We start from the raw sequence: 27,583 nt of genomic DNA on the forward strand, positions 1-27,583 counted from the left end.
TTTCTAGAAGAACTTCAAGCCTGAGGGCCTATGAGGCTGGTGCCTTTTCAGCCTTCATTGTCCCTCAAAACACCTGGATTCACAGCACTCACTGAGCTTGGAACACACTCAACAGCACTCCATGTTCACTATTTTGCAGAGGGACCCCAGTCTCCTGCAGTTCTGACAGATCCAGCGGGAAGAGTGTATGGAAGGGCTGGGGTTGTGGCTCAGCAGTAGAGCGATCGCCTTGCACGTACGTGACCTGGGTTCGATTCTCAGCACCACATAAAAATAAATAAGTGAAATAAAGGTATTGTGTCCAACTACAACTAAAAAATAAATATTAAAAAAAAAAAAGGTGTAGAGGACAGTGAAGACAAGCATGGACAGGTAGCCGTGCTGTCTCACAGCACCAGGGAAGCTTTATACCCTAGCTAGTCAGTCTTCTTGCTGGTATAAGTGACTGGTCACAGGAGGGCCAGGCCAGACACAGAGGATGGTGAGGTACCCATCTGTCCCTGTGTTCAATGGGGGTGTGGGGACTAAGTACTCTCCCCGCCTGCAAGTTATGGTCTGTATAACTTGCACTCCTCTCTCTGTCTGGACTGTCCTTCCTCCAGGTAACTATGCAGCCTTCTCCAGCATTGTGTGTGTGTGTGTGTGTGTGTTTCTGGGGACCGAATACAGGGGTGCTTTACTGCTGACCTACATCCCTAGTCATTTTTTTTTAATTATTATTTTTTAAAATTTTGAGACAGGGTCTCACTAAATTGTCCATTCTGGCCTTGAACATGTGATCCTCTTGCCTCAGCCTTCTGAATAGCCGGGATTACAGGCCACCACCTATGCTGGCTCCATGATGGTCTTTGCATAATGTCATCTCCTCTAAAGAGCCACTCCTATCACTGCTCCTCCACGGTTCTCTGTGCTCTCACCTTGCTTTTTCTTCAGCATGTACTACTACCTGACATTATCAATTTACTTGCTTGTTCTCTGGCTTCCTCATCAGAATGTAAATTTCATGACAGCCAAGACCTTACGCTGTGCCTTGCTCTGGCACAGAGTAGATAATAAATATTTTCTGAAAAGTCCTCCCTACCCGCAGTGATGGGAATGAAAGCCAGGGCCTCGTGCAGGCTGGGTTAGTGCTCTACCACTGAGCTAGACCCTCAACCCAGATATTTTTTTGGTGAATAAAAGGAAAACTTCATTCAAAGGAGAACAAATGCAGTGAAGGAGCTATATTTCACACTTTGAGTTTTTCCTCTCAGAATTTCTAAATTTAGATTCATTTGCTTCAAGATTTTTGTGAACCACAAGATGAGAGAAAGAAGACATTTTCCAAGTTTTTTTTTTTTTCTTTCAGAAAGAAAAACTTCCACTTCTATTCCTACTTATTCAGAATGGTTTAATTTTCCTGAGTAGTGTTCCTGGAAATTTCATCCCCAGTGTCTCATTATTAGAAATCAATGTATTAGTTATTCCTTGTTAATAATTGGTTTTCTGTTTTGCTTTATTTCTCTCTCTTTTTGGTACTGGGGTTTGAACCCAAGACCTTGTACATCACTTTTTTAAATACCTTTATTTTATTTTTTAATTTTTACATGTTGCTGAAGATGGAATCCAGCACCTCAAACATGCTAGGCAGGTGCTCTACCACTGAGCCATAACCCCAGCCCATGACTTTTAATTTTATTTAGAGACAGGCTCTTAATATTTTGCTAGGCTGACTCTGAACTTCTGGGTTCTAGCAATCCTCTTGTCTGAGTACGTTTTTTTTTTTTTTTTAATTCTATAACTGTTAAGTCAAAAAATAATGAAAGGAAGAGACTAAGATGAGTTATTGGTAAAGACACAGACAACCCAGTTAAGGATACAGACTAGCTTTAGAATATTCCTTGGCATTCTTCACCAGCATATCACAGGGATTTCTTCAGCCCCTAAGAAGAAAGATCTCAAAGGCTTGCATGCTAGAATGTTCCTGTTCTCCTTACAATTTAGGGGGAAGGACAGAGACCACATCAGTGTAAAATCCAAACTCCCAAGTAAATTAGCTAAAGACTGACATCTGCTACGCTGAAAAGGAGAGGTCCAGCAAGGTAAGGCCCCTGGTGGTCAGGGGATGGAGTGGGAAACAGCACTTTCATGCTTTCCCCCAACCCTGGCTGCAGAAAATTTCAGGAGGAAGCAGTAGCTGGGAGCGGATGGTCGGGGAGGGACGCAGAGCAGAGCCAGGTCTAGGCGCGCGTACAGACATGCCTGCCTGCCCCCACACGCAGAGCTCACAGGCTGCCGCCCCTACACAATAACACGCGCACCCTGGCAGTTTACAGCATCGTCACACACCCCTTCACCGCCCACTCAGACCAGGACCCCAGAATACACTGGATACTCTGCAGAACCTGCCAGCTGCAGGCCCTGCCAGCCCTCCCTCTCCTCTGGGGTTGGGTTTTTCCAGCCGGAGCCTCACTCCCTCTACCGCAATCTCTGGAAATTGGTGTCTGACGTGGCTGCTCCTGCCCATTATTTATTTATTTCTTCTTTTCTTCCTGCTGAGACCCTCCTGTCAGAAGGGGAGCTGCAATCCAGGCACGAAGATAGGCAGGAAGCTGCAGGGAGACACAGCAGCAGAGAGGACACAGGAAGGCCCCCTCCGAAGCCCTGCCTGGCTCACCCAGAGCGGGGCCATGAGCTCCCAGCAGGAGGCCAGGAGAGATGAGGGAGACACCAGGAGGAAGGGACAAGAAGCAGAGCTGCGGGACCGAGCCCACCTGGGCCAGCAACGCCGGCTCAAACAGGCCACTCAATTCCTCCACAAGGACTCCGCTGACCTGCTCCCCCTGGACAGCCTCAAGAGGCTAGGCACCTCCAAGGATTTGGTGAGGCGGCCCTCTCCCCACCCCATGGCCAAGGAAGTCCCTGTCCCTTTCTCTCCACCTCCCCACATCCTGAGGAGGGTGGTTGGGAGGACCAGAAAGTGTAGATCCTCAACCTTCAGGTTCCCTCTCCCTTGCTGAGAAGGGGGAGAAAAGATCCGGCCACCTCGAGGGGCTTCACTCTGACCATTCCCAGGCTCTCTGCTGGGGCTGTTCCTGTGACTTGGCAGCCCTGTGGGGCCCACTGTCATTGCTCAGCTGCCCCTATCTTGCCACCCAATAGCCCAAGGCTTATCTTGGGGGGTGATGGGGAGCTATGCTGTTTAGGGGTAGAGGCTTAGGGGACCCAGGAATCCTGTGGAGCAGTCATTCAAGGCCAGGAAGCCTAGAGGACTTATCATTTTAGGGCTGTGACTTCCCTGTTCTCCCCCAAACAGACTTCTTCATACCTGCACATTCATTTACCTTTCCCCTTCAGAATTAAAACATCAAGGGCCTCCATACTTTTAGGGCATCAAGGTTTCATATGGCTTCTTGGTCCCCATGAGTGTCCTCTCCCTCACTTCTGAGTGAAATGGCCCTACCAGGTTCTCTCCCCGTCTAGTAACTTTGGCCCCCACAGGGAATGGAACAGGGGAGTTAATGATGAGGAGGTGAGGGAATCCTGGGCCAACTGCATATCCAGTCATCCTCTGAGAAGTGATGGTTAAGTGCATGGACTTTGGAGTCACCTTGCTTGTGATCAAATCCTGGCTTTGCCACTTACTAATTTGGACAAGTTATTTTATGTCTCTGTGCCTTAGTTTCTTCGCCTGTTAAATGAGAACATCAGGTAATCCAGTGACTCCAGAGGCTGAGGTAGGAGGATCATAAATTCGAGGCCAACCTGAGCAATTTATCAAGACCCTATCTCAAAAGAAAATGAAAAGGGATGGGAATGCAGTTCACCAGTACACAGCACCCCTGGATTCAGTCCCCATTACTAGAAAAAAAAAATGAGAAATTTATTAGCACCTATCTCCTAGGGTGCTGTGAGTTATATGAGCCAATGCATATTAAGCACTTAGGAGTGTGCCTCACTAATAGCAGTAGAGAGATGTGATTATTATTCCTCTGGCTCTATTCCACTTAGCCTGAGAGATAAAGTAAGCCTGAGAGAGGGAGGGTCCAGAAGATATAGAACTATATTTTATTGAAGTAAAAACCTCTTCTTGGGAAGCTGGGAGCAAATGCAGCCCTCACTGCCTTTCCTGACCTAGCCCTACCTTTCCCTTATTCTCCCAGCTTGAATTTCCCCCTCCAGGGACACAGCCCAGAGGTCAGGCAATGCCCTAGCTCCATTGTAGCAGCCCCCACTGAGGAAAAGTGATCAGATTAACTGAACTTTGAGTTCAGAGAACAGCCAGGGTTGGTCCCCCTTGCAAACACAGTGAGCACAGCTGAGAAAAGGGATGGAGTAGGGAAGCAGGTTCTTATCTCCTGAGGGCTAGGACTCTGCATCTATTGGGGACCATCCTACATCTATGCTATTCTAGAGTGGTGATTCCAGCTTCTGGGCTTCTCATTTCTGCCCTTTGCCTTGGTACCTCCTGAGTTGACCTCTAGCATTACCTCTTATGGCTTTGGGAGTGAAGATGCAATTGGTTGGGAGGTCCCACTGTCTCTCTCCCTGGGATAGCTCGGGATCAAACTGCACAATGTGGGAGAGGCCTGGAGCCTGGAGCCATCGTGGGAAACGTGGAAGATGGGAACTGCTGAACTCCCCCGCCTCCTTTTTTTTTCAGCTGGTTCAGAACTCAGTGCACTTTTCCCAGAGCTGGCAGCTTGCTGCTGGGAGGCAACCTCTAGAGCCCCATGAGGCCAAGAGTATAAAAACAATCCCAGGCTCCCAAAGAGAGAGGGCAGGTGGAGGAGCATGTGGAGCCTGGGAGAGCAGTCATTCTTCAGCAAGCGCTTACTGAGTACCTACTGGATGTCGAGTAAAGCCCTGGTATACAAACATGAGAAACAGACCTGACCTCAAAGGCTCTCCAGGGTAGTGGGGGAGTGAAATCCAGAAATAACATCTATGAGAAACATAACCAAGAGAGATACGAGCAGGGGGAGGAACAGGAAGAGTCCAGAGAGGGTACCCTGGAGGAGGTCGATCCTGCGCTAATTACAGAGTACACATGGAATCTCAGGTGCAAAATAAGAACCATTCTTCTGAATCCAGCATGTTGAGTCAGGCACCAGTTTGGCCTAGGGAAGAATGAGGAAGCGGGGTTTCAGGGAGAAGGAGTGAGCAGGAGTGAAGGTATGGAGGTGAAGTGGAAAATTCAGACAGCAGCCAGGTCATCTGGATCATCACCTTGAATGGATACACAACTCACCTGGGTTTTGCTAAAGTGAGGTTCTGGGATTGGGAGTGTGGTTCAGTGGTAGAGCATTTGCCTGGCATATGTGAGGTCCTGGGTTTGATCCCCAGCACTGCAAAAAGATAAAACCCCAAAAGCCAGCTTTGATTGACTAGGTCTGAGATTTCTGCATTTTAAGCAGGCTTCTATATGCTTTTTAAAGCCGCTGCTTTGGGGACCACACTTTGGGTGGCAGGGTTTTTGATAAGTCAGTCTGGAAGCCTAGAGCTGGTGTATTGGGAAGGCCACAGTGCCAGAGGCAGGTGCTTGTGAACTGAGGCCCAGTGACTTAGATGAGCTATGGGGAGGCTAAGGAAAGTAGTAACAGAAAGCAGTGCCAGACCCTACAGACAGGAGGGCAAACTGGTAGAATCTAGGAAGTGACTGGACAGGGTGAAGGTGCTAGTGGATGAGGGAAAATACTAGCAAGGGTGAACACTAGCATCCCAGTTCTGAAGACTTCATTGCTTCTTTCCATCACACCATCTGGGATCTGCAGCCCATTTTGGGAAGAGGACAGAAAGGAAAAAAAAAAAAAAGACAGAATTAGTCCTCTCCCCCATCTCCACAAAAGGGTATACTTAAGACCCAAGTTCCTCCAAGCCTAACAGTAATTCCTGGAATGTCCCTTTAGCCAATAGGTCAATCTAACCTAGAATGGGTCATTTTCCTCTTTCCATTTCCTCATTGCTGAAAAACCTAACGGGGTCCCAAAACAATGGCATGATCTGATCCTGGGTTTCATTTTGCTATAAACATCTGGTTGATGGAGTCATTGGTTGGCTCCTTTCCTTTTCTTTCTTTCGTTTTATTTTGGTGGTACTGAGGATTAAACCCAGGGTCTTACTCATTAGGCTAATGTTCTACCACCCAGTTGTATCCCTAGTCCTGCTCTGTCATTGTCTGAGATGTTGGTTTGGTGTGGGTGAGCACTCTAGGGTATGTAAAATAGGGGAACTGAGTGGCCTAGATACTTGAGCTTACACCTGTCTGCCTGTCTCATTTTGTCATGGAGCCAGCAGCCGCACAACGTGATCCAAAGACGTCTGATGGAGGGGAATCAGAGTCGGCTTCAGGGGGAGTCTCCCTTAGTGCAGGCCCTGGTTCATGGCCAGGACAGCAAGAGGAAGACCAGTGGGACAGAGATTCCAGCTCTTCTGGTCAACTGCAAGGTGAGAGGCCTTCTAGGGCACTGATCTTAACAAACCTCCCTGAGCAGCTCACTTTGTTCTTCTTTCTGCCCTGACTGGCAGGGAAAAGAGATAGGAAGGGCAAAAGGGCACTTCTCCCCTATCCTGGACCTAAAACAAGTTCTCTGTCTTCTTTTTTCTCTGTTTCAACCCATCTTTTCTCCCACAATTCCATCTGTTATCACCACGATATCATTTCTCTCCTGAAATTGTAATATTTACATGTGAAAACTTAAGTCCTCTTCAACTGCTCTACATATCTGAAGGGTGCATGCATGTATGGGAAATGCATTCTCCCAGGAAAAGCTCCTATGTTCCAAGGTGAAGACCCTGGCATCTCTAGAGCTACTGAAACACCCACTATTGAATTGTTCCCAATAAATGTTCTTCTACTCTTCTGCCCAGAGAGCTCTCTTCCTGTTCTCCAATCACTCTGTCCAAGTTCTGCAGTCCTTTAAGGCCCAGCTCAGATGTTACCTCCTACTTGAGAGATTTATTGATGCCCCAAGGAGGAAATAGCTTTCCTCCCTCTCAACTTCTAAAAGACACTTGACTCAATCTTCTCACAGACTTTAGAACTTTCTACGAGGCTGTAGGTGTAGCTCAATGGTAATGCACAAGGTCCTGAGTTCCATCCCCAGTGTTTCAAAAACAAAACAAAAAACCCCTCAAACCAAAAACACCTTTGTACCAGAGTTATATTTTACTTCCTTTACATTCCTGAAGAACAGTATTCACTGATGTACTTTCCAGCAGCATATCTTCTGCATTGTAGATGCTTAATAAATATTTTGAATGAGAAAACTACGTGTGTGTGTGTATCAAAGTGTATAGCCAAATGTCTGTAAATATCCCAAAGAAAGCAAACTTGTCTTCCATTATTTGCAGTGGTGAACCTCTTGGTTACTCACATCTAAGTTTCCTGATAAGGGATTCCAGTCTCATCCCTCCTCTATTCCTAACCAGGAGGCCTCAACCTCACGAGAATTTCTCTAAGCAAACATCACCATTTCTGGCCAAATCATTCCCAACTTACGGACTCACTGTGTGGCTCTGCTTCTTTTCTGATTTCTTTACCGGAGAGACAGTTTTGCTTCAATTATAACTCCCATAAAATTTCCTTTTGAAGACTCAGTTCATTCCCTATGTTCATTTTTAAGAGAACCATCAAAGCCGGGAAAGCTGAAGCCTTAACCCCAATCATTATTTTTTTAAGTCCAGGGATTGAACCTAGGGATGCTTAACCACTGAGCAACATCCCCAGCCCCTTTTTATATTTTATTTAGAGACAGGGTCTCACTGAATTGCTTAGAGCCTTGCTAAATTGCTGAGACTGGCTTTGAACTCAATGATCCTCCTGCCTCAGCATCCTGAGCTGCTGAGATTACAGGCATGTACCACTGCACCCAGCAACCCAACTCCAATCCTTCTTCCTGAGAAACTCACTGATCCACCCAAATTCTTCTTTTTTAGTGCCAGGACCAGCTGCTTAGAGTGGCTGTGAACACAGGAACCCAACACAATCAGATCTCCACTGGATGTCTCAGCCGCCTAGGGTAAGAGTGTGGTCCACATGAATGAATGGGGATGGGGTTTCTTTTTGGAGTGATGAAAATATTCTCAAATAAGCTAGTGATAATTGCACAACTCTGTGAATATACTAAAAACCACTGAACTGGGGCTGGCTCATGGCTCAATGGAAGAGCCTTGATTAGCAGACAGTGAGATTTGATCCCAGCACTACCAAAAACAAAACCCCAAACTACATACTTTAAAAGAGTGAATTTTAGTTAGGTGCAAAGAGGTATATGCCTGTAACTCCAGCTACTCAGGAGGCTGAGGCAGGAGGATTGCAAGGTGAAGGTCAGCCTGGGCAACTTAGGGAGATTCTGTCTCAACTTTAAAATAAAATAAAATAAAAAGGAATGGGATTTAGCTCAGAGGTAGAGCACTTGCCTAGCATGTGTGTGCACACATGCAAAGAATGAATTTTATGATACATGAATACTATCTCAATAAAGCTGTTATTAAGTTTTTGGCAGTGCTGGGGATTGAACCTAGAAATCTTGCACATGCTAAGAAAGCACTCTACCACTAAGCTACACCCCAAGTCCAGCAAGTACATATTTATTTAAATACTTTTTTTTCTTTTTTATGGTGCTGGGAATTGAACCCAGGATCTCAAACATGCTAGGCAAGTATTCTACTGAGTCACATTCCTAACACCCCAAAAAGTGGGTTGGAGGCTCAGGCAGGGAATATAAAGATTTAGACTCCATGTGGTATCAGGGATTGAATGAGAATAAATCAGTAGTAGCCAATTAATGGGGTTGGGAGTAAGATTGTGGAGTCCATGGTGGCCATAACACTTGTTTCCTAACCACAGGTTAGGGAAGAGGGTTCTGAAAGCCCCAGGTGGGGACATGGCACCTGGGCCAACCCAGGTGGAGCAGCTGGAGCTCCAACTAGGGCAGGAGAAGGTGGCATGCTCAGCCCAGGTGGTGGGTAAGTTCTCCCTTTGCCAACAGCCTTTTGTCACCTCTCCTACCTTTCTCTTCTGGGCATGGCAAAGGCAGTTTCAGCCACTGCCAGTCCCCAAGGATGCTCTGACTGTCCTGAGCTTTGTGCCAGTATTCTCAGACCTGCTATTGGGGTGGGCAGGGAAGGAGGAAGTGCCGAGAGGGCGCAGCAGTGACCATGATGCAGCCTCTCATTTTTCAATGGTTTCTGCAGATGTTGACAGTCCTGAATTCTGCCTGGGCCTGCAGACTCTGCTCTCCCTCAAGGTAAGGTGACCATACTTGGGGCCCGATCCAAAGTATAGAAAGAGGCAGAAAGCACAGAGTGGAAGTGAAGGTCAGGCTCTGAGGGAAAAGTCAAGAGAACTGGGTTCTTCCCTGACAGGGGTCCAGGTATATGGGAAGCAGAGGGAGCAGCAGAAAGCAGGTGGAAGCTGTGGGAAGTGGAAGGGGGAACACAAGATTGGGTTTCAGACGGGTGACCTCGTATCATGGACTCCATACCCCACAGTGCTGCATTGACCTGGAACATGGAGTGCTGCGACTGAAAGCCCCCTTCTCAGAGCTGCCCTTCCTGCCTCTGTACCAAGAGCCTGGCCAGTGACCGCTGTCCCAGTTGGTCCCAGAGGGAAATACCTTGCCTTAGAGGAAGAGCCATGTATGGAGTGGGGACATTATCTGAGCTGGGTAGCTGAGGACTACTGTGTTTGTCCTTCTTCTCACCATCCTGACCTCCGCTGTCCCATTTCTCTCAGTTGGCTGCCTTCCTCTCTGCTTTTCAGTAGCTGCCCTCTGTTTCAGGAAGTTTCCACTAAAGGGCCTATCTCCCACAGCTAGACTGCCATGCTTCTCCAGCCTGGGTCCCTGGCCCTTCTGGCACTTGCTCTTTGGGCACCTACCCTTCTGATTCTGTTCAGAGATGAGTGTGGAAAGACAGTAAATGGAATAATTCAATATACGGAAGGGAAGTTAGTATAGGAATGTCCAGCCCATAAGGTTGAATACTTTGATTAGATATATTTTATGGGCTGCAAATGTCTGGGGATGTTTCTGATCAATTGATTACCCTGTGCAAAAACTGAGTATGCCTCTAATACTTACTCTGGATACTTATCCTTCTTTCACTTGCTTTTGTACCCACTGGGCCCCTGAGCTTTGGGACAGTGTTAGGAAGAACCCTGTAGAGAACTGTCTCTACAACCCTGCAAGGTGGACACAATGTTAGGGCTGTCAGTATTCAGACTTAACCTATCCAAGATTCATTCTCTCTCTCTCTCTCTCTTTTTTTTTTTTTTTGGTACCAGAGATTGAATCCAGGAGCATTTAACCACTGAGCCACATCCCCAGTGCTGCCCCGCTTTTTAAAAAAATTTTACTTAGAGACAGGGTCTTGTTGAGTTGCTTAAGGCCTTGCTAAGTTGCTGAGGCTGGCTTTGAACTCGTGATCCTCCTGCCTCAGTCTCCAGAGCCACTGGGATTACAGGCAGGCACCACTGTGCCCTGCTTCATTCTTATTTCTAGAACTATCCACCTCATTAAGCCTTCTTCCTACTCCTCTCATGTCTTCTGAGCTTGAGCTTGTCTTGTCCTGGAATTAGTGGCTTTCTATCTCCCTGCCAGACTTGGAACCAAGGCAAAAAGACAAAGGCTCACACTGATTTTTCTGTGAAGAGCAGAATCTAAATCTTAAGAAGTTAGATGCCTGAGTGTCTTTCTGGCTGTTCTAACTCTCTCAAATCATAGTTGGGGTAGAGAAAGACAGCGATATCTAACCCAAACTAAGGAACTAGGACCATTGGGCTGGAAACTAAATCTTTAGTGTGGGGTAGATTAGAGAAAAAACAGGATGCAAGGAGCCACCTTGTGTCCCTTGGTCTTATCTTTTCAACTGACTCCCTGGCCGTCAAAAGAAGGGAAGGCTTGCTTAGCATATTTGTCGTAGTGCCTGGTCTTAAAACTCCTAAAGGACTGCCTCTCCTTCACTGTCTTGCTCTATGACCTCTACCTCTTTCCCTGTCTTTCCTGCTGCTTCTGTGATTGCAGACCCAGGCCCAAGGCAGGCCGTGACTTAGCTACTTCTCCATTTGAATAAACACTTGTTTCTCTATGCTGTGTTGTTCTCTGGTCCTCCTCCCACCTACTGAAAGATGAATGGTAACTTGGTCCCTATTGGCTTATGGGAAGGAAAAGTGAATAGGGTCCTTCCCCAGGTTGACCCATTGGGTTAGTCCAATGGAGAGCAATGGCTTGTAAAATACACTCAGTACAAATGCACACACACAATTGTGACAAAACAATACTTATCTATACTGTGAGCAGTGGATTCTGATATTTTCTATTTTACTTTATTCTATTCTAGTTCATTTATTTCAGATATGCTGGCCACAACCCACCCAATGATTACAATGTACAACTTGAAAAACACAGACTTAGAGAAGAGAAACAAGAGCAGAAAGAATATAAATTACCCAATATATAATTCTAATCAGAAACCTGCATCAGACTGTAAACATAGCACCATGACATAGACAATAAAGTGGGGGGAAACAAGTGGGTGGGGGAGATGGGAGCAAGGCCTATCAAGCTGTGCAATACTTAAGACTATGGCAGGGCAGGAGGTATCACTCAGTGGTAGAACATTTGCCTAGCATGTATGAGGCTCTGGGCTCAGTCCCCAGCAGCACCAAAGAAAAAGAAAAATAGCAAAGTAAGAAAATACGGGCTCAGCTGCTTCAGTAAATGGAGAAAAATCATCTCAGGGTTGCTAGGACTACAAATAAGATTACACTGTAAAATGAAAGACCCCTCTAAACAAAACAAAGAATTCGCCATTCCTGTACTAATTACTAATGTCAATGAGATGGAGCTGTGCCATGAAATACGGTACTTAGGATTGGGTGGTGGATTCCCTACATCCACTGCTTCCCTGAATCTGAAGTCTGGTTTCCTTATGGGTGCTGGGGCCATGCAAAAGATCTATACTCTGTCTTCATAGACACATCTGTTTTCTGCATAGTGAGGGTAGGGAGCTCAGGGATGAGGCAGTGGTGTCCTGAATGATTTTGAATAAGGTCAAGATCTCATGATCCACTTGGCTGATGTGGTGGATGTGGTCCATAAAGAAATGGGCTGAGGGTCACCTTGTCTCTTCTTTCACCAAAAAGACTGAGAGGTCTCTAGTTCAAGGTCACCCTAGGGTTGCTGCCATCCTTCCATGTCAAGACTCAAATCCTGCTCCTCTGTAATAATACATTCCCTATCCTGCCAACATTACAGATACATTTGGGGGTGGGAGTGGGGGTTCAGAAAGATCCTTCACCAGACAGGAGGCCAGTCCCAGCTAGGTGGGATCCTGGAGGCTTGAGGGAGCACATGGTAGTGGCTGGTCCGGATGGTAGAGAGTTTGGTGAAGCAGGGCTCGGGCTGCAGGGAGGTCATCAGGATCTGAGGGCCAAAAAGGGGCTGGTAAGAGACTGTGGGTTTCCTGGGTACCTGGTCCCTGTCTCTCCTGGGACTCACCCATCCCCAGCTCCTGCAGGAGGCTGTGGTACTCAGGTTCAGCTTCTAGCAGTTTCAGCAGATTGGTGGACTCCATCCGTTCCAGCTGTACCTCCCAGTAAACATAGATCTTCTGGTTAAAAGTGACGTACACGAGGCAGGGGCTATTACGGCCCTCTTTGCAGGCGTACAGGCCTGGAAGATGTGGGTAATGAGACAAAGGTCAAGTTGGAGTCCCCGTAGGAAGGCAAGAGCAAGACTCAACATCAGAATCAGCAGTTTTGGCTCTCCCACAGATGTCAAGCAACAAAGGCCCTCTTTCTATTTTTTCTCTATTGGGAACTCAGTAAAATGGGAAAACAAAGAAAATATTTGCCCTATCCCAAGTATAGAAAAATTATAGTAAAAAAACAGGCAGAACAGCACCCAAAAAAGTGGTATTTATTGATTTTTCCATCTTAGTGATGTTTCTAGAGTAATGAGGGACATCCTTGCTAGTTTAACAGATAGGTTAGTAAAATGTGATCAGAAAGAAAAGTTTCTCTTAGGTGTCAATCCTTTTTTTCAAAGTATATATGTCAACCTTTCAAGTCACTGGACTTGTATTCCAGAGAATGGTTCAGTTTTTATCATTTTAAAATAATATTTAGTTTTGTAGTGCTACAGAGGAAACCAAGGGCCTTGTGCATTCTGGGTAAGGATCCTACCACTGAGGTACACTCTAGCTTTTTACCATTTCAGTCATCAGACATATCCCCTAGTCACCCAAAGAGCTAGCGCTACTTCCCCAGGTCCCTGATTTGATAATAATGAGAATGCTCTGGGAGAATTTTCTTCACAGAGTTCTGGCAAGTTCAGATAGAAAAGAACTATCTAATGTCTTCTCACATTCCAGAAAAATAGATGATGAGAATCTTCTTATTCTTATGAAAATATTCATAGATGGAGACCTTATTATCTTTTAATTTTTCTTATTTAAAATTGTCAAGATGGGGCTAGGTTGTGGTTCAGGTTGTGGTAGAGCACTTGCCTAGCATGTGTGAGGCACTAGGTTTGATCCTCAGCACCACATAAAAATAAGTAAATAAAATAAAGGTATTGCGTCCATTTTTTTTTTTTTTTTAAAGAATTTTTTTTTTTAATATTTATTTCTTAGTTTTCAGCGGACACAACAACTTTGTATGTGGTACTGAGGATTGAACCCGGGCCGCACGCATGCCAGGCGAGCGCGCTACCACTTGAGCCACATCCCCAGCCCGGTATTGTGTCCATTTACAACTAAAAAAATTAAAAATCTAAAATTGTCAAGGTGGCAACCTAGTACCCATACATCAGCAGCTAATGAAAGAGCTAAAGGACTGAATTGTTTATAAGACTTTCATTAGGGACTATGTCAAGAGTGGAAATGAGAGGCAGACATTTACCTAGCCTATGTAATATGCTTATTTAATACAAATGCACTTAGAGAAGGGTTATGGGGAAGAATCCCACCTGCACAGAAGGCGCGGATATTTTCATCCACTTGGAAGCGAACAACAGTGCGGTTGTAATCGATAATATATGTCTGTCCATCCCAGGCACATGCAACCACCTCTTCATGCCCATTTCCCTGAAAAAGGCCAAGACAAGGATGCAGGAGTGGTGAAGGGGTGTTTTAGAAAAAGATCTAATGATGGGAGCTGGATGAGATATAAAGGACCATGAACTTGGCTCTGGATGGCCAATAGGGAGTTGAGGAAGCACTCCCATGTGCCTGGTACCTGAAGTCAAATAAACCACTTTAAAAAATGCTCACAGCAACTCTATGGAGATGGAAACATTATTCCCTAGTTTAGTCTGAGGAAACTTCAGCTTTCAGAAATAGTCACTTGCCTAATGTCACTCAACTGGAGAGGGGTGAGGCAAGACCCCAAGCCAGGTCTGCCTTCAAAACCATCAAGCATGCACAATAGCAGTGTAAAGTTTAGCCCCCATCTGCCAATTTAGAGGCACAGCATATTAAATAGACTCATATGGAAAAGAAAAAAACTACAAAAAGCACATCTGTAATCGGGACTAACAACTCACTTCTAGACTCTTACAGTAACTTCTTTTTGGGGGGGTTTATTGCTTCTACTGAAAGGTATGGAAATAAGAAATTTTTCCAGCTGCCTAGTAGAGAGAACTTATAAATACTGTGGTGTCAGGAAACACACTAACTCCAGATAACTTGATGTGTCTAAGAGACTTGATTTGAATAGGAGAATGGCTTGATTTAAAAACCATCTCTCCATGAAGGCAGAAATGCTATTCTCCACCATTTCTACTTACTGTGACATCTAACTTTTCTAGGGCGAAAAGTTGGTGATCCACCTGGACTGACCACAGCAGCTTGTCTGCTTCTTCCATAAGCTTCAATGTCCCTATAGGGGGAGACATGGGCTTGGGGTGGGTGGGTCAGGCCACTGAGCAGACCCCACAGGCAAACACCTACCCAATGCAGCCCAGCATTGCTCACCATCCAGGGTGCACAGGGCAAAGAGGCCAGAGCCACCACTCTCAGAACTGTGGCCTGTGGTTGAGAAAAAGGGCCACAATAAGAAAATGTGAAGGACAGAGTAAGATCAATCTCCAGGATGAGGGGTGGCCCGTGACAGAGAGGGAAGGATGGGACTAGAAATGAGGTCAGGTCCAAGATCTCCTCTCCCTCAGAACTGACCAGCTATCCCTCAGCTCCTTCCCTTCTTCCCCCTCACCCATCCTCACCTTGCTTGATGTTGCCAATCAGGTGAGTGGAGACGTTCTTGTTGTGGATGCGGCCAGAAGTCTGGTGCAGCACTATATCTCGGGCAGCTGGGGTCTCCCTGTGGGCAGGAGGGAGGTGGGCCAAGAGGGAGGTCAAGTAAGCTGAGTTCTCTGGGCCCTTTGAAGCTGCCATCCCTATAAGTTTCCAGGACTTGAATCAGCTTGGAAACTTATCCCTGACTCTGTCTGGCCCATATGGCAAATAGAAGAGAGCTTGGGCTGCCAGGTAGAAATTTTGGAACCTTGTAGGGCATAGTGGCGCATGCCTATAATCCCAGTGACTCGGGAGGCTGAGACAGGAGGATCTCAAGATCAAAGCCAGTCTCAGCAATGGCGAGGCCCTAAGCAACTCAGTGAGACCCTGTCTCTAAATAAAATACAAAATAGGGCTGGGGATGTGGCTCAGTGGCTGAGTGCCCCTGAATTCAATCCCCAGTACCAAAAAAAAAAAAAAAATTGGAACCTCTTTCAGAAACTCTAAGGTTAAAGCCCAAGATTCCATGGGTCCCAAGTAATTTTCCTTAATGGGAAAGGTGCTTGGGCTGGGACCTAGATGAAAGAGCTCTGTTAACTGCAGACCTCACTGCCACGTGCCCTCCAGGAGCCCATCTTGCTTCCATGTACCCCACACCATTCACAGTCCATACTTCCTTACCTACTGCCCTCCGTGGCCCCCTCAGAGGTAGCAGGGGACCCAGTATCCTTGTTCCAGGTGCACAGAAGCACTGCATAAGCACAGCCTGGCTGAGATACCATCAATTCAGGAACACCCAGTGGCCCCGGTGTCACCGAGAGACTGTCCACCTGCCAGGAACAGGGGCTTAACTAGGTTGAGGAGAGAATAAAGGGATACTCTGCTGAGAAGAGGGAAGATCTGGGGTGGGGGTCCTAGGAACAGCCCTCCAGCTAGAGGGTAGAAGCAGGAGGAGGAATTCCAGGGTAGTAGGCAGGCGCCATCTCCTCTACACAGACCATCTGTTTTCTGCTGTGTGTGCCCCACTAGGTCCAGCTCCTGCTGCAGTCCATACCATCTCCCTTCGCACTCCTAGTTCTTAGCCCAATATTCCTTTCTCTTTACCACTCATTGGAATTTCTGCTTGACCTTGACTGAAAATGACCCTCTTTGGATCTCTCTCAGCAAAATGATGGTCCCTGCTTCCCTCCTTGGTCCTATCCCATGACATTCTCCCAGAAGCCCTTGCTCTCAGCTCCAGGGTTCTTGTTCTCCAAGCTCAGCCTCTCACCTGACCCTCCAGCATCCATTTCTTGAGGGACACCAGCTGTCCTGTAAGGTATTCAGTGCCCTCAGCCATCTCTTCCCAGCGGAAGGCCCGTACCACACGGTCTGTGTAGCCCACTACCAGCTCACAATACCCATCTCCATCTGTGGGCACAGGAAATAAGAGGGGCCGAAGCCAAATCTGTATTGATCAGCTTGAGGCCTAAAAGTACCTTCTTGCAGCCTGTATTCTGCTACCATCTCCACCACTGGTCCCTTTGGTTCAGTGCAACTTTATGCCCAGCTCTCTGTGCTGGTCACCTTGCCTTTCCTTGTGCTCATAGCAGTTACTCATGCAAATGTCCTGCAGGTCCTATCACTTCTCTCCTCTTACTTCTTACATATGTAGCCAATGTGCCAATTCATTCAAATGTTACCTTCTTTTTTTTTTTTTTAAATTTTAATATTTATTTTTTAGTTTTTGGCGGACACAACATCTTTGTTTTTTGTATGTGGTGCTGAGGATTGAACCCGGGCCGCACGCATGCCAGGTGAGCGCACTATCGCTTGAGCCACATCCCCAGCCCCCAAATGTTACCTTCTTAGCATGAACATCCCTGACAATTCCATTTAAAACTGCTACCTCCACCTCGATATGCTTGAAATCTTTGTGTTTTTTTTTTCCTATAGCATTTATTATCACTAATATACTACTGATTTTTTTGTGTGTGCGTGTGTGTATGTGTGTGTGTGTGCTGGGGATCGAACCTAGGACCTTGCCCATGCTAGGCAAGCGTTCTACCACTCAGCTATATCCTACTATTTAATTTTCTTATAAAATTTATATTGTTTCTTTCCTGTTTTTTCCTAGTAAGGTCCAAGAGGACAGTGATTTTTGTGCGTTTTATTCATTATTGTAATTCTAGAGTCTCAAACAATGCTTGGCTTACACTGTGAACTCAATAACTCTGCATTAAATACACAATAGATGTATAAATGAATATGGACTTCACCCTCATCCTCACCCCAGTCTCTTGGAATCTGTTCTAGTACCCACTGATTCCTACCCGCCCCCACTGCCTGCAAAGGCAGCCATGCCCACCGATGTCGCTGATGAGCATGACCTTGGTATTGGCAGGAATGTGTTGCTTGAAGACTGGACGCTGCTCCTCTCCAATGAATGTCTCATGGTGCCCAGAAGCATCCAGAACCTTGGCAGGTGTCAGGTCAAACAAGTGAAACCAGCCTTCAGCACTCACTGCCACTACCAGGTTCTGGGAAAGACAGAGGTACAGGAGAGATGCACTAGACTGGGGAAGGAGGTATGGGCACAAGCTAAAAATCTAAATATTAGATCTCAGGGGTCAAGGCTGACTTCCACTGAGAGACAGGGATGGAGGGAAGGCCTTAGAGTCTTAACAAAGAATAAGATCCCTGAGAGTCCTCACCTTTCCTTTGTTACACACATCTCCAACTCCAACGCAAGTCAACTGCAAGAGAGAAAGGGAGGCTCAGGGAGGTTATAAGGGAGACCATTTCTCCCCTAATCTCTGTGATGCAAGGAGGAATGAGTTTTATAATTACCATCATTTGCTGAAAACTTGTGCCATGGAATCTACACTGATAGTCTTTATTGACTGAGTTACTGGGCTATAGGTTCAGTTTACCTATATAGCACAATTAAGATTTAAGCTAGGTAAGACAATTTAGGTTTAAAACAAAACAAAATAGAACCCTACATATAATATAGCTAGACAACCATATCTGTAGATGTACCAAATCACCACCCCCATTTGACTACACACTCATGCACCACATAACAATGTTTTGACCACATACACGATGGTGGTCCCATAAGATTACATCACCTAGTGGCATCACAGCTGTCTTAGTTTGTGTTTACATGTTCTATGATATTTGACAATGATGAGAGTTTGATGATGCATTTCTTAGAACATATCCCCATTGTGAAGTGATACTTGACTTTATATGAACAACTTTAGGCAGCTTCCATAAAGTACCAAGGGACACTCCATAATATAAAAGACAATCCAAGCTTGTCGGGAGGGTTGGGACAGATGAGAGTAGTGCCTGGCACCATTCTCCCTGAGTTAAATGAATCCTAAAGCAGTGGCTGGGCTGAGCCTTTGGGGAGTAAAGACACTGGGGAGCTCTGGCATGGAACTCTCCCTTGCCAATCCCTGCACAGAGTGGATTCTATCTCTATTCCCTCAGACCCAGGGAGGTGAATACTGACCATTCCCTGACAGGTGCAGGTGAGCCATGGCCGGCTGTCGTCATTCTTATACACAGACAGCTTTCCGCTGGTATCTCCCACTACCAGTTCATTTAACTTCAAATAGAGAGAAAAGACTGTTAGGATGAAATCCTGTCAAACCACAGCAAGCTTTTCTCAACTCAGCCCATCCCTGAGAAATCACAAGGTTTCAATTTGTAAATTCAACAACTTTATTAAAAATTCTTTAATGGGGCTGGGATTGTAGCTCAGTGGTACAGGGTTTGCCCAGCATATGTGAGGCACTGGGTTTGACTTTCAGCAACATAAATAAATAAATAAATAAATAAATAAGTGTGTGTGTGTGTGTGTGTGTGTGTGTATGTGTGTATAAAGGGTTTATCAACATCTAGAAAACATTTTTAAAAAACCCTCAGGAGGCTGAGGCATGAGGATTGCAAGTTTGAGGGCAGTCTTGGCAACTTAGTGAGATCTTGTCTCAAAAATTAAAAAACAAGCTGGGCATGGTGCTGCATGCCTGTAATCACAGAGGCTCAGGAGGCTGAAGCAGGAGGACGGTGAGTTCAAAGCCAGCCTTAGCAACTTAGCGAGGCCCTGCCTCAAAATTTAAAAAGGGCTGGGGATGTGGCTCAGTGGTTAAATACCCCTGGGTTCAATCCCTGGTACCAAAAAAAACAAACAAAGGTTGCTAAGGATGTAGCTCCTGGTAGAGCCTCCCTGAATTTATTCTAATACTGTAGAAAAAAAAAAAAAGTCCTTTGAGACTGGTAAGGATATAGCTCAGTTGTAGCATCTGCCTAGTTTATGTGAGGCCCTGGGTCCTATTCCCAGCACCAAAAACAAACAGACAAAATCAATTTCCCAGGATTTAAATATTTCCATTTAGGTAGGTGTATGTGTTGGATGCTATATGGAATCTATGATCCTTCCCAGAAAAATTTGACATCTGAACAGCTCTCTGCCCCACATGCCTGACTTCAGCTCTTCTAATTTGTCCATTATAAATGGGACAAAATGGTTTTGAAAACAGCCTAAGATACTGATTTTTTTAAACTTTTCTTTTTTTAAACTTTTTAAACTTTCTTTTTTTTAAACTTGTACTGGGGATTGAGCCCAGGAATACTCTTCAAGTGAACTATACCTCCAACCCTTTAATTTTTTTTTTTTTTTTTAAATTTTGAAATAGGGTCTCATTAAATTGCCATGGTGGGTTTTGATCTTTTTGCCTCAGCCTCTCAAGTAGCTGGATTACAGGCATGCACCATCATGCCTAGTGATATTGAACTCTTGAAGACTCTAACTTCAAACCTTGTATTCAATCAGGAGCTAAATAAAAAGATAAGGTCTGCTCCTGGGGCCTCCCTCCTCTAGGCCTTTGGATCTTGGCAGCATGTGTGAATACAAAAGGGATTCTGGTGACTGAGGGGCAGAGTCTCTGTGCTCTGAGTCTCTGGTGCCCTCAAGTGGTGGCTAGGTTCTGGGTGGGTGGGTGGATGAGGCCACCCCAACATGAAGGCTCTTCCCTATGACTGCTACCTACCTGGGCAGCTGCCCTTTTAGGGATTAACCATGAAAACCAAATGGCTCTAAACTCTATTTCTACAATCAGCTTTATGATTTGCTCTTGGAGGTATAGCTAACCCTACTCCTATTCCCCAAACAGAGAGAACAGAATCTAATCTTAAACTTAGATTCTCAAGAGATTTAACTCTAAGGCAACAAAGAGATCAACAGTAAGGAAGCCAGGTGTGGTGATGCACGTCTATAGTTCCAGCTACTAGGGAGACTGAGGCAGGAGGACTGCTTGAGTCCTGGAGTTCAAAGCCAGCTGGGCAACATAATGAGACATACTGTCTCAAAACAACAACAAAAAGCTGGGCCTGATGGTGCTCTCCTGTAATCCTGGCAACTTGGGAGACTGAGGCAGGAGGATCAAAAGTTTGAGGCCAGCCTCAGCAAGTCAGTGAGACTCTATCTCAAAATAAAAAATAAAAAAGAACTGGGAGTGTAGCTCAGTGATAAAGAATCCCTGGGTTCCATCCCCAGTACCAAAAGCAAAGCAAAACAAAACAAAACAATAACAACAAAATACCACCAACAATAATAAACATAAGAAAAAGTTAGAAGCAAATTGGGATTTATCAATAATGATTTGACTCTTGGATTTATTTTTTAATAGTTATGGGAATTTCTGGTGAGAATAGTAGATCACAGAATACAAAGATCTTATTTATATGAAACTCTATAGCCAACATTTCAAATATGGCTGCCAAGAAGACTTTTACAGACACCCAGGAGAAAGGGAACACAGTGTTTGGGTTCAGAGTGAAACTGGCTGGATTTAAATCCAGCTCTCTCTGCTTACATTTTTCATTTATAAAACCAGGATAGGGCTGAGGATGTAGCTAGTATTAGAGCACTTGCCTAGCATGAGCAATGCCCTGGGTTCAATCCCCAGCACTGCAAAATAAATAATTAAATAGTAAAAAGGATAATGAGAATATCTACCTCATAAGATTGTGAGAATCGAACCAACAGAGGAAGGCCTTTAGAACAGTGATTGGTTTACAGTGAATACCAATACCAGGTGGAGTTTTAGCCTCTAGTTGAACTCCTCCAAGGATAGGGAATTTGTTAGCATCTTTCATAGAATTAATTTTTATACATTTATTCATCAAATGCCACAATACACAAGTAAAACCTCAATAAATGTTTTATGAACAAACAACAAAGATTTTGTGTGTGTGTGTGTATGCATGCATTTTTTTTTTTTTTTGGTTGCAGAGCTGAGGATGGAATCCAGGGCTTCCTACACACTAGAAAAGTTAAATGAAAGAGAATGCCAGGTCAGTCCTGTAGTTTTCAGGTAAAGCTGGACAACCAGTTGGGGGTACAAAGATAAATGTCAGACTCCCTGCTGAGAAGGAGCTTCCAGTTCTGCCAGGCAAGGTGGTGGGGGGTGGGGGATGGGTGCGAGTGGAGGCTGGTGCACAGACACAGGAAGAAAATCATAAAACAGTGTTGTAGGTACAGTGAGCAAGCAGATGTGAGTCAGCCAGGCAGAGAGTGAATGAGGCAACATCCTGGGGGAGAAGACATTTCCAGCAGCTAGAATGCTTCCCACCAGATCTCTGTGGATGAGCTTGGTTCTGGCCTCCAGTGGTCACTCACCATTGGATTGGTTAGCAATGTTAAAGGAGGAAGAAGGGCTGGGGATGTGGCTCGAGCGGTAGGGCGCTCGCCCGGCATGCGTGCGGCCCGGGTTCGATCCTCAGCACCACATACCAACAAAGATGTTGTGTCCGCCGAGAATTAAAAATAAATATAAAAAAAAAAAAAAAAGGAGGAAGAAATTGGTTTCAAAGAGCTTTAAGCTATGGGTTTTAGTAGGCTGAAATCAGTTTGTTTTTTTTTTTTTTTCCCTGTTCCTAAATCTCCAAATGTTAGCTTAGAACCACTAGCAAAAATTCTTTTTTCTCAGTGGTGCCAGGAATTGAACCCAGGGCCTCACACATGTACTCTACTACTGAGTTACAACCCTAAGTATTCCCCCTAACAAAATTTCTATCTCCACTCTGTGGATCAAGTGTTATACCTGACCACTTGCCAACTGTCTTATTTAGTTGCCCTTCTTTCAATTATATTTATAAATAGCAGGCAAAGCTCTTCAATTTGCTTTGTGTCACATAAACACAATTGCTTTTCTTTCTTCTTCTTCTTTTTTTTTTCTTTTGTGGTGCTGAGGACTGAACTAAGGCTTGGTAAATACTAGATAAGTGCTCTACTACTGAGCTACATTCTAGCCTACAATGTCTTTTTCAATTAGCTTTCTTTCTTTCTTTTTTTTTTTTTTGGTACTGGGGATCAAACCCAGAGGCATTTTACTACTGAGCCACATCCCCATTTCTTTTTTCTTTTGAGACAGGTATCATTAATTTGCATAGGGCCTTGTTCAAGTTGCTGAGACTGGCCTGCAACTTGTAATACTCTTGCTTCAGACTCCAGTCTCTGGGATTACAGGCGTATGCCTACATGCCTGGCTTCAATTTGCTTTCTGAAAATAACAATATTAATTTAATCAAAAAGCACTTGTTGGATGACTATTACGTGCCAGGATCTAAGATGCTGGGAATAAAGCAGTGAAAAAACAGACTTAAAAAAAATTCCTGGCTGGGCTTGGAATTTATATAATCCCAGTGACTCTGGAGGCTAAGGTGGGACGATTGCAAATTCGATGACAGCCTCAGCAATGTAGGACTTAAGAACTTAGTGAGACCCTGTCTTCAAATGGAAATAGTAATAATAATTTTTAAAAAGATCTGGGGATGTAGCTCAGTGGTAAAGTGCACCTAGGTTCAATCCCTAGTACATATATATCAAAAGTAAAAATTCTGGCTGGGCAAGGACCTGTTGTTGCAGTTCTCAGAGTACTGCAGAAAGATGGCATGAACCAGGAGTTTGGTGCCAGTGTGGGCAAAACTGCAAGCCCCCTCTCTTTAAAAATAAATAAATAAATAAATTCAATCCTTATGGAACTTACAGTAATGGAGCTAGGTGGGAAAAAAAAAAGGTAATATAATTTGCAGCTGTCCCTCCTATTTATGAGGGATTAGTTCCAGCTCTTCCCACTTTGTGAATACCAAAATCCAAGGATGCTTGAAGTTCGGGCCGACCTCCCATATACTTAAAATCATTTCTAAAGTGTTATGCAAATAGTCATGCGCTACATTCATTTCAACCAATGGTGGACCACACATATGAAGGTATATACTATGTAGCCTATAGTTGACCATACTATTTAGGTTTGTGTAAGTACACTCTGTGATGTTAGTACAATGAAGTCATCTAACAATGTACTCCTCAGAAGCATCCCCTTCATTAAGTGATGCACGATTATAGTTGTTATACAGTATTGCTTAGGAAACAATAACAAGAAAAAAAAGTCTATAATTTCAGTTCAGACCCAATTTTTTTTTTCTCCAGATATTTTCTATCCCTGGTTGGTGGAATCCCTAATGCAGAACACTTAGATAGGAAGGGCAGACTGCAATAAAACAGCACTAACAATTAATGAGGGCTGGGGATGTGGCTCAAGCGGTAGCGTGCTTGCCTGGCATGCGTGCGGCCTGGGTTCGATCCTCAGCACCACATACAAAGATGTTGTGTCTGCTGAAAGCTAAAAACAACAACAACAACAACAACAACAACAAAAACAATTAATGAGTGTTAGTAGTGTGCCAGGAATTGTTCTACGTGCTTTATCTGTACTGACTTATTTAAACAACGAAAGTAGTAATGATTGCTGAGAAAAAGAAAAATAGATGGAGATTGCTTCTGCAATTCAACAAAGCGTTAACACTTCAAAGATGCCAGTCATCTGTCTCTACTCTGGGTAGGCACTATAGAAACCCGACAGTGTCAAGATAGGGGCAACAAGTTGCCCGACAACAGGAGGCAGAGAAATCCTGTTCTATTCCGGAACATAATGCAAGAGCAAAGGTGCGTTTACAGCCATGTGAGACAACGCGGGAATGACCAATTCTGCCAGGGTGGGAGGGGTTAGGGAAGTCTGGAGCAGCGGAGTTATATGCAGCGCGGTATCATTTTCAGTTTAAGGTAGTAATCTGAAAGGTGATGCCATGAGGGGAGGCTAACTCGTTAACTAGTCCAGGTATCACCGGAGTTTATCAGGCTCTACTGTGAACAAATTACTGAATTAGGCAGAAGAGAAATAGCTCCCAGGGTATCTGCCTAACTACCCCGGCAGTGACGTCTGGAAAGGAAGACATCAATAAAGTTTTCCAGCCAGCGCGCATGCTCATGGCTCACCAGGCGCGCCTCCGGCGGCGGCTTCCTCCCTAGCCCCGCCCCGCGCGGATGCAGGCTGCTTGCGTCCCTTATAGTGCGCATGCACTCACCGCATCGTTATCGACGTCTCCGAGACAGATTGCGTGTGGGAAGAGGCTCCCGCTAAACTCCAGCGCTACGCGCTGCACGTAGCTAACTGACCTCATGGAGCCTCTGAGGGCGGAGGGACCGGGAGCCCGCCAAAAGAACCCCGAACCCCCTCCGACTGCCGAGCGAGCGGAAGGCCACGTAAAGCGGAAAGTTACGTCACCGTCTAAATTTCCAATCCCTGTATTCCTCGCTTAACTTTAGGGAGGAGGCGGGTCTTCCGAGCCTGGAGGCGGGCTGACCCAAGGACTGATGAGTGACAAAGCAACTGGCCACTGCTTGTCTCCAGAGGGCTAGAACGCATGGGTAAGCGGACCGTGACGTGGCGAACCTGTTCCCTTGACAACGGGACTCTCTAGGGCTTGACCTAATAACCTTGACCTCTTACTTTATTGCCCTGGCAATGAAGTTCCTAGTCATTGGACCATCCCTGAGAATCATGTTAACAGTTGTAATAAAGGACAATGGTATGATTTCCAATAGTGTTTTTTATTAGCCAACGATGTAGTGAAATGCAACCAGCATTTAAAAAAATTAAAAAGACCAAGTGACTCTTGAATGGCTTTTTTTTTTTTGTGTGAAACCTTTTAGTTGTATACATTTATACACACACACAAACACACACGTTTATATAATGTAAAAAAAATTGTTTTGTTTTGACAGTGTTTTGTGGTCAATAGTTTGAAAACCATCTGCTGCAAAGCACATTTCACATATACTATTTCACAAAATTAGCACAGCCATGTATAATTGAATTACTATTCCAATTTCTTCAGATGGGAAAACACATTCAGCAAGATTAAGTAACTTGGACTGGGGATACAGCTCAGTTGGTAGAGTGCTTGCCTCAGATGTACAAGGCCCTGGGGTCAATCCNCACCCCCCCCCCCAAAAAAAAATTAAGTAACTTGGCAGAAAGTGCTGGAAGTGGCACCCATACCAAATTGATCCCAAACCCCAGTGCCTTTCTGTCATTTATTGCTGTGCTCCTGTTACCGCTGTTGACCGGTGACGAGTCCTTGCTTCCCCAGTGTTGAAGAATAACACCAGAGAAGCACACCAGGCAAGGTCAGTGTGGAAAATAGAAGTTTATTAAAGGAGAGCAGAAAAGACTTCTCCTGCCGGAGGAAGAAGGGGGACCCAAGAGATGGAATCCGTGGAAGTGCAGTTGTCTCTCCATTTTATAGTTTCTTTCAGTGATGGAATGTAGGTGGGAGGGCCCAAGGGGTGGGACGCAGGTGGGCCAAAGAAGTAATCTGGTCAGGAAGGACTTCTGAGTCAGCACCTTCAAGTTTGCTGGGGGCTGTTCATTAACACTTCTTTGGGATGGGCTATCTTCCTGTTTGCTGGGGGCTGTTCATTAACACTTCTTTAGGATGGGCTTTGGCCTTGGGCTTTTTCCTGGACTTCATTAACATTCCATGAGTTGTCCTGTGCTTCCGGAATTCATTCTCAACATGGCCTCCATTTTAGATCTTACTCGATATTAGACCTGATTTACCTAACTACACTGACTACCTAACTTTAAATCTGGCTTCACTACCTTGCAGGAAGTGAGCGTTGCTGGGATTGTGAACCTGCTCTGCCTTGTAGCCTTCCCAGCACAAAGTCGTCCGGTCCGGTACCCCCCCACCCCCACCCCGCCCCCAGTCTCTCCATGGCTTTACTCTATAGTGCAGATGGGCCTATTATTAATTTCGTGGGTGGCTACTTTGGGATTCTTTCCCTTTTGAATCCGGTCCTGCATTTCTTTGGGGAGTCTCATTAATCAGGGCAATAAATATTATTTATGAAATCCTATAGGTACTCAATTCATATTTAGGTTTCAAGTCTATAAGCCCAGACTGGTTTACACTTGGTCAGCAAAAATATTACCTCACCTGGGGTGATTGGACCAGGGGTGGCCTATTTTCTATGTCTGAACATAGTGGGAGAAGACTGGAGGGCAGGACCTTTTTGCCAGGGTGGGTGGGAGGACCAGATATGGTCCTAGAAGTCTCAATGGATCCCAGAGCTGGGTAAGATAAGGAACAGCAGATGAGAACAGCAAACAGGAGGCAGTTTAGACAAATACTGGGGATTTCAGATATACACTTGAGGCTAAACTGTTACCCCTTCCTGTTTCTGGTAGTGTTCTATAGGTAGTGTCAGGTCCACTACTGAGCTGGGTGTAGAGGTATGCTTGCTGTTTTAAATGCATTATCTCATTCATGGAGGGGGAGGGGTTGCATGCTGCCTCACCTAATGCTCTACCACATCTCTATTCTCTCATCCTAGTTCAAACCCTAATAATTTTCCTATTGAGTTGCTGTTTCTGTGGTGCTGAACTACATCTCCAGCCTTTATTTATTTATTTTTTTTTTGAGACAGTCTTGTTATATTGCTCAGGTTGCCTTGAACTTGTGATCCTCCTGCCCTAGTCTCCCAAGTAGCTGAAAATACAGGCATGGGCTACTGTGTTCTACTACTATTAGGTTTTTTTTTTTTTTATTGTAGATGGACACAATACCTTTATTTTTATGTGGTGCTGAGGATCGAGCTCAGTGCCTCATGTTAGGCAAGTGCTCTACCACTGAGCCACAACACCAGCTGCTCTCTGATGGGGGAAAATCCATGGGATTTTATGACATCACTCTGCCTGTAGGTTTTAAGGAGTGGAAAAACAAAAATCCATTAAAAATATTTACCTCTAGGGCTGGGATTGTGGCTCAGTGGTAGAGCACTTGCCTAGCACGTGTAAGGCACTGGGTTTAATTCTCAGCACCACATATAAATAAATAAAATAAAGGTCGATTAACAAACTAAAAAAAAATTTAAAAAAATTTACCTCTAAATTTAAAGTGTGTTGTGCTTTGTTGTACCTTATTGTTTCTCCACTCTTTTCAGCCTTCTCAGTGAATTTGTAAA

General features: G+C 45.0%; 2 protein-coding genes across 4 annotated transcripts; one reads left to right on the plus strand and one right to left on the minus strand.

Moving 5' to 3' along the window:
- Positions 1 to 1,936: 1,936 nt before the first annotated feature.
- Nrip2 (nuclear receptor interacting protein 2) lies at positions 1,937 to 10,347 on the plus strand. 2 transcript variants are annotated; one of them, XM_048787705.1, is made up of 7 exons: positions 1,937 to 2,081; positions 2,540 to 2,861; positions 6,274 to 6,426; positions 7,918 to 8,000; positions 8,831 to 8,949; positions 9,178 to 9,230; positions 9,475 to 10,347. In XM_048787705.1, exons 2-7 carry the CDS (start codon positions 2,670 to 2,672, stop codon positions 9,565 to 9,567), a joined length of 693 nt encoding a protein of 230 aa, XP_048643662.1. In that variant the 5' UTR covers positions 1,937 to 2,081; positions 2,540 to 2,669; the 3' UTR covers positions 9,568 to 10,347. The 2 variants fall into 2 exon arrangements, with proteins under 2 accessions (XP_048643662.1, XP_015356253.1); XM_015500767.2 differs by lacking the exon at positions 1,937 to 2,081 and having other exon boundaries at positions 2,361 to 2,861.
- Itfg2 (integrin alpha FG-GAP repeat containing 2) lies at positions 5,043 to 24,869 on the minus strand. Of its 2 annotated transcripts, XM_015500764.2 has the most exons (13): positions 24,640 to 24,869; positions 18,722 to 18,817; positions 17,913 to 17,954; positions 17,567 to 17,738; positions 16,490 to 16,629; positions 15,901 to 16,070; positions 15,207 to 15,304; positions 14,959 to 15,012; positions 14,772 to 14,863; positions 13,953 to 14,070; positions 12,483 to 12,656; positions 12,283 to 12,407; positions 5,043 to 5,747 (listed from the first exon to the last, which is right to left on the minus strand). In XM_015500764.2, the coding sequence occupies exons 1-12, from the start codon at positions 24,733 to 24,735 to the stop codon at positions 12,304 to 12,306; spliced, it is 1,356 nt and encodes a 451-aa protein (XP_015356250.1). In that variant the 5' UTR covers positions 24,736 to 24,869; the 3' UTR covers positions 5,043 to 5,747; positions 12,283 to 12,303. The 2 variants fall into 2 exon arrangements, with proteins under 2 accessions (XP_015356250.1, XP_015356251.1); XM_015500765.2 differs by lacking the exon at positions 5,043 to 5,747 and having other exon boundaries at positions 11,293 to 12,407; positions 15,901 to 16,049; positions 24,640 to 24,867.
- Positions 24,870 to 27,583: the final 2,714 nt, after the last annotated feature.

Source organism: Marmota marmota, unplaced genomic scaffold, assembly GCF_001458135.2.
Source record: "Marmota marmota marmota unplaced genomic scaffold, marMar, whole genome shotgun sequence".
Taxonomy (NCBI): domain Eukaryota; kingdom Metazoa; phylum Chordata; class Mammalia; order Rodentia; family Sciuridae; genus Marmota; species Marmota marmota.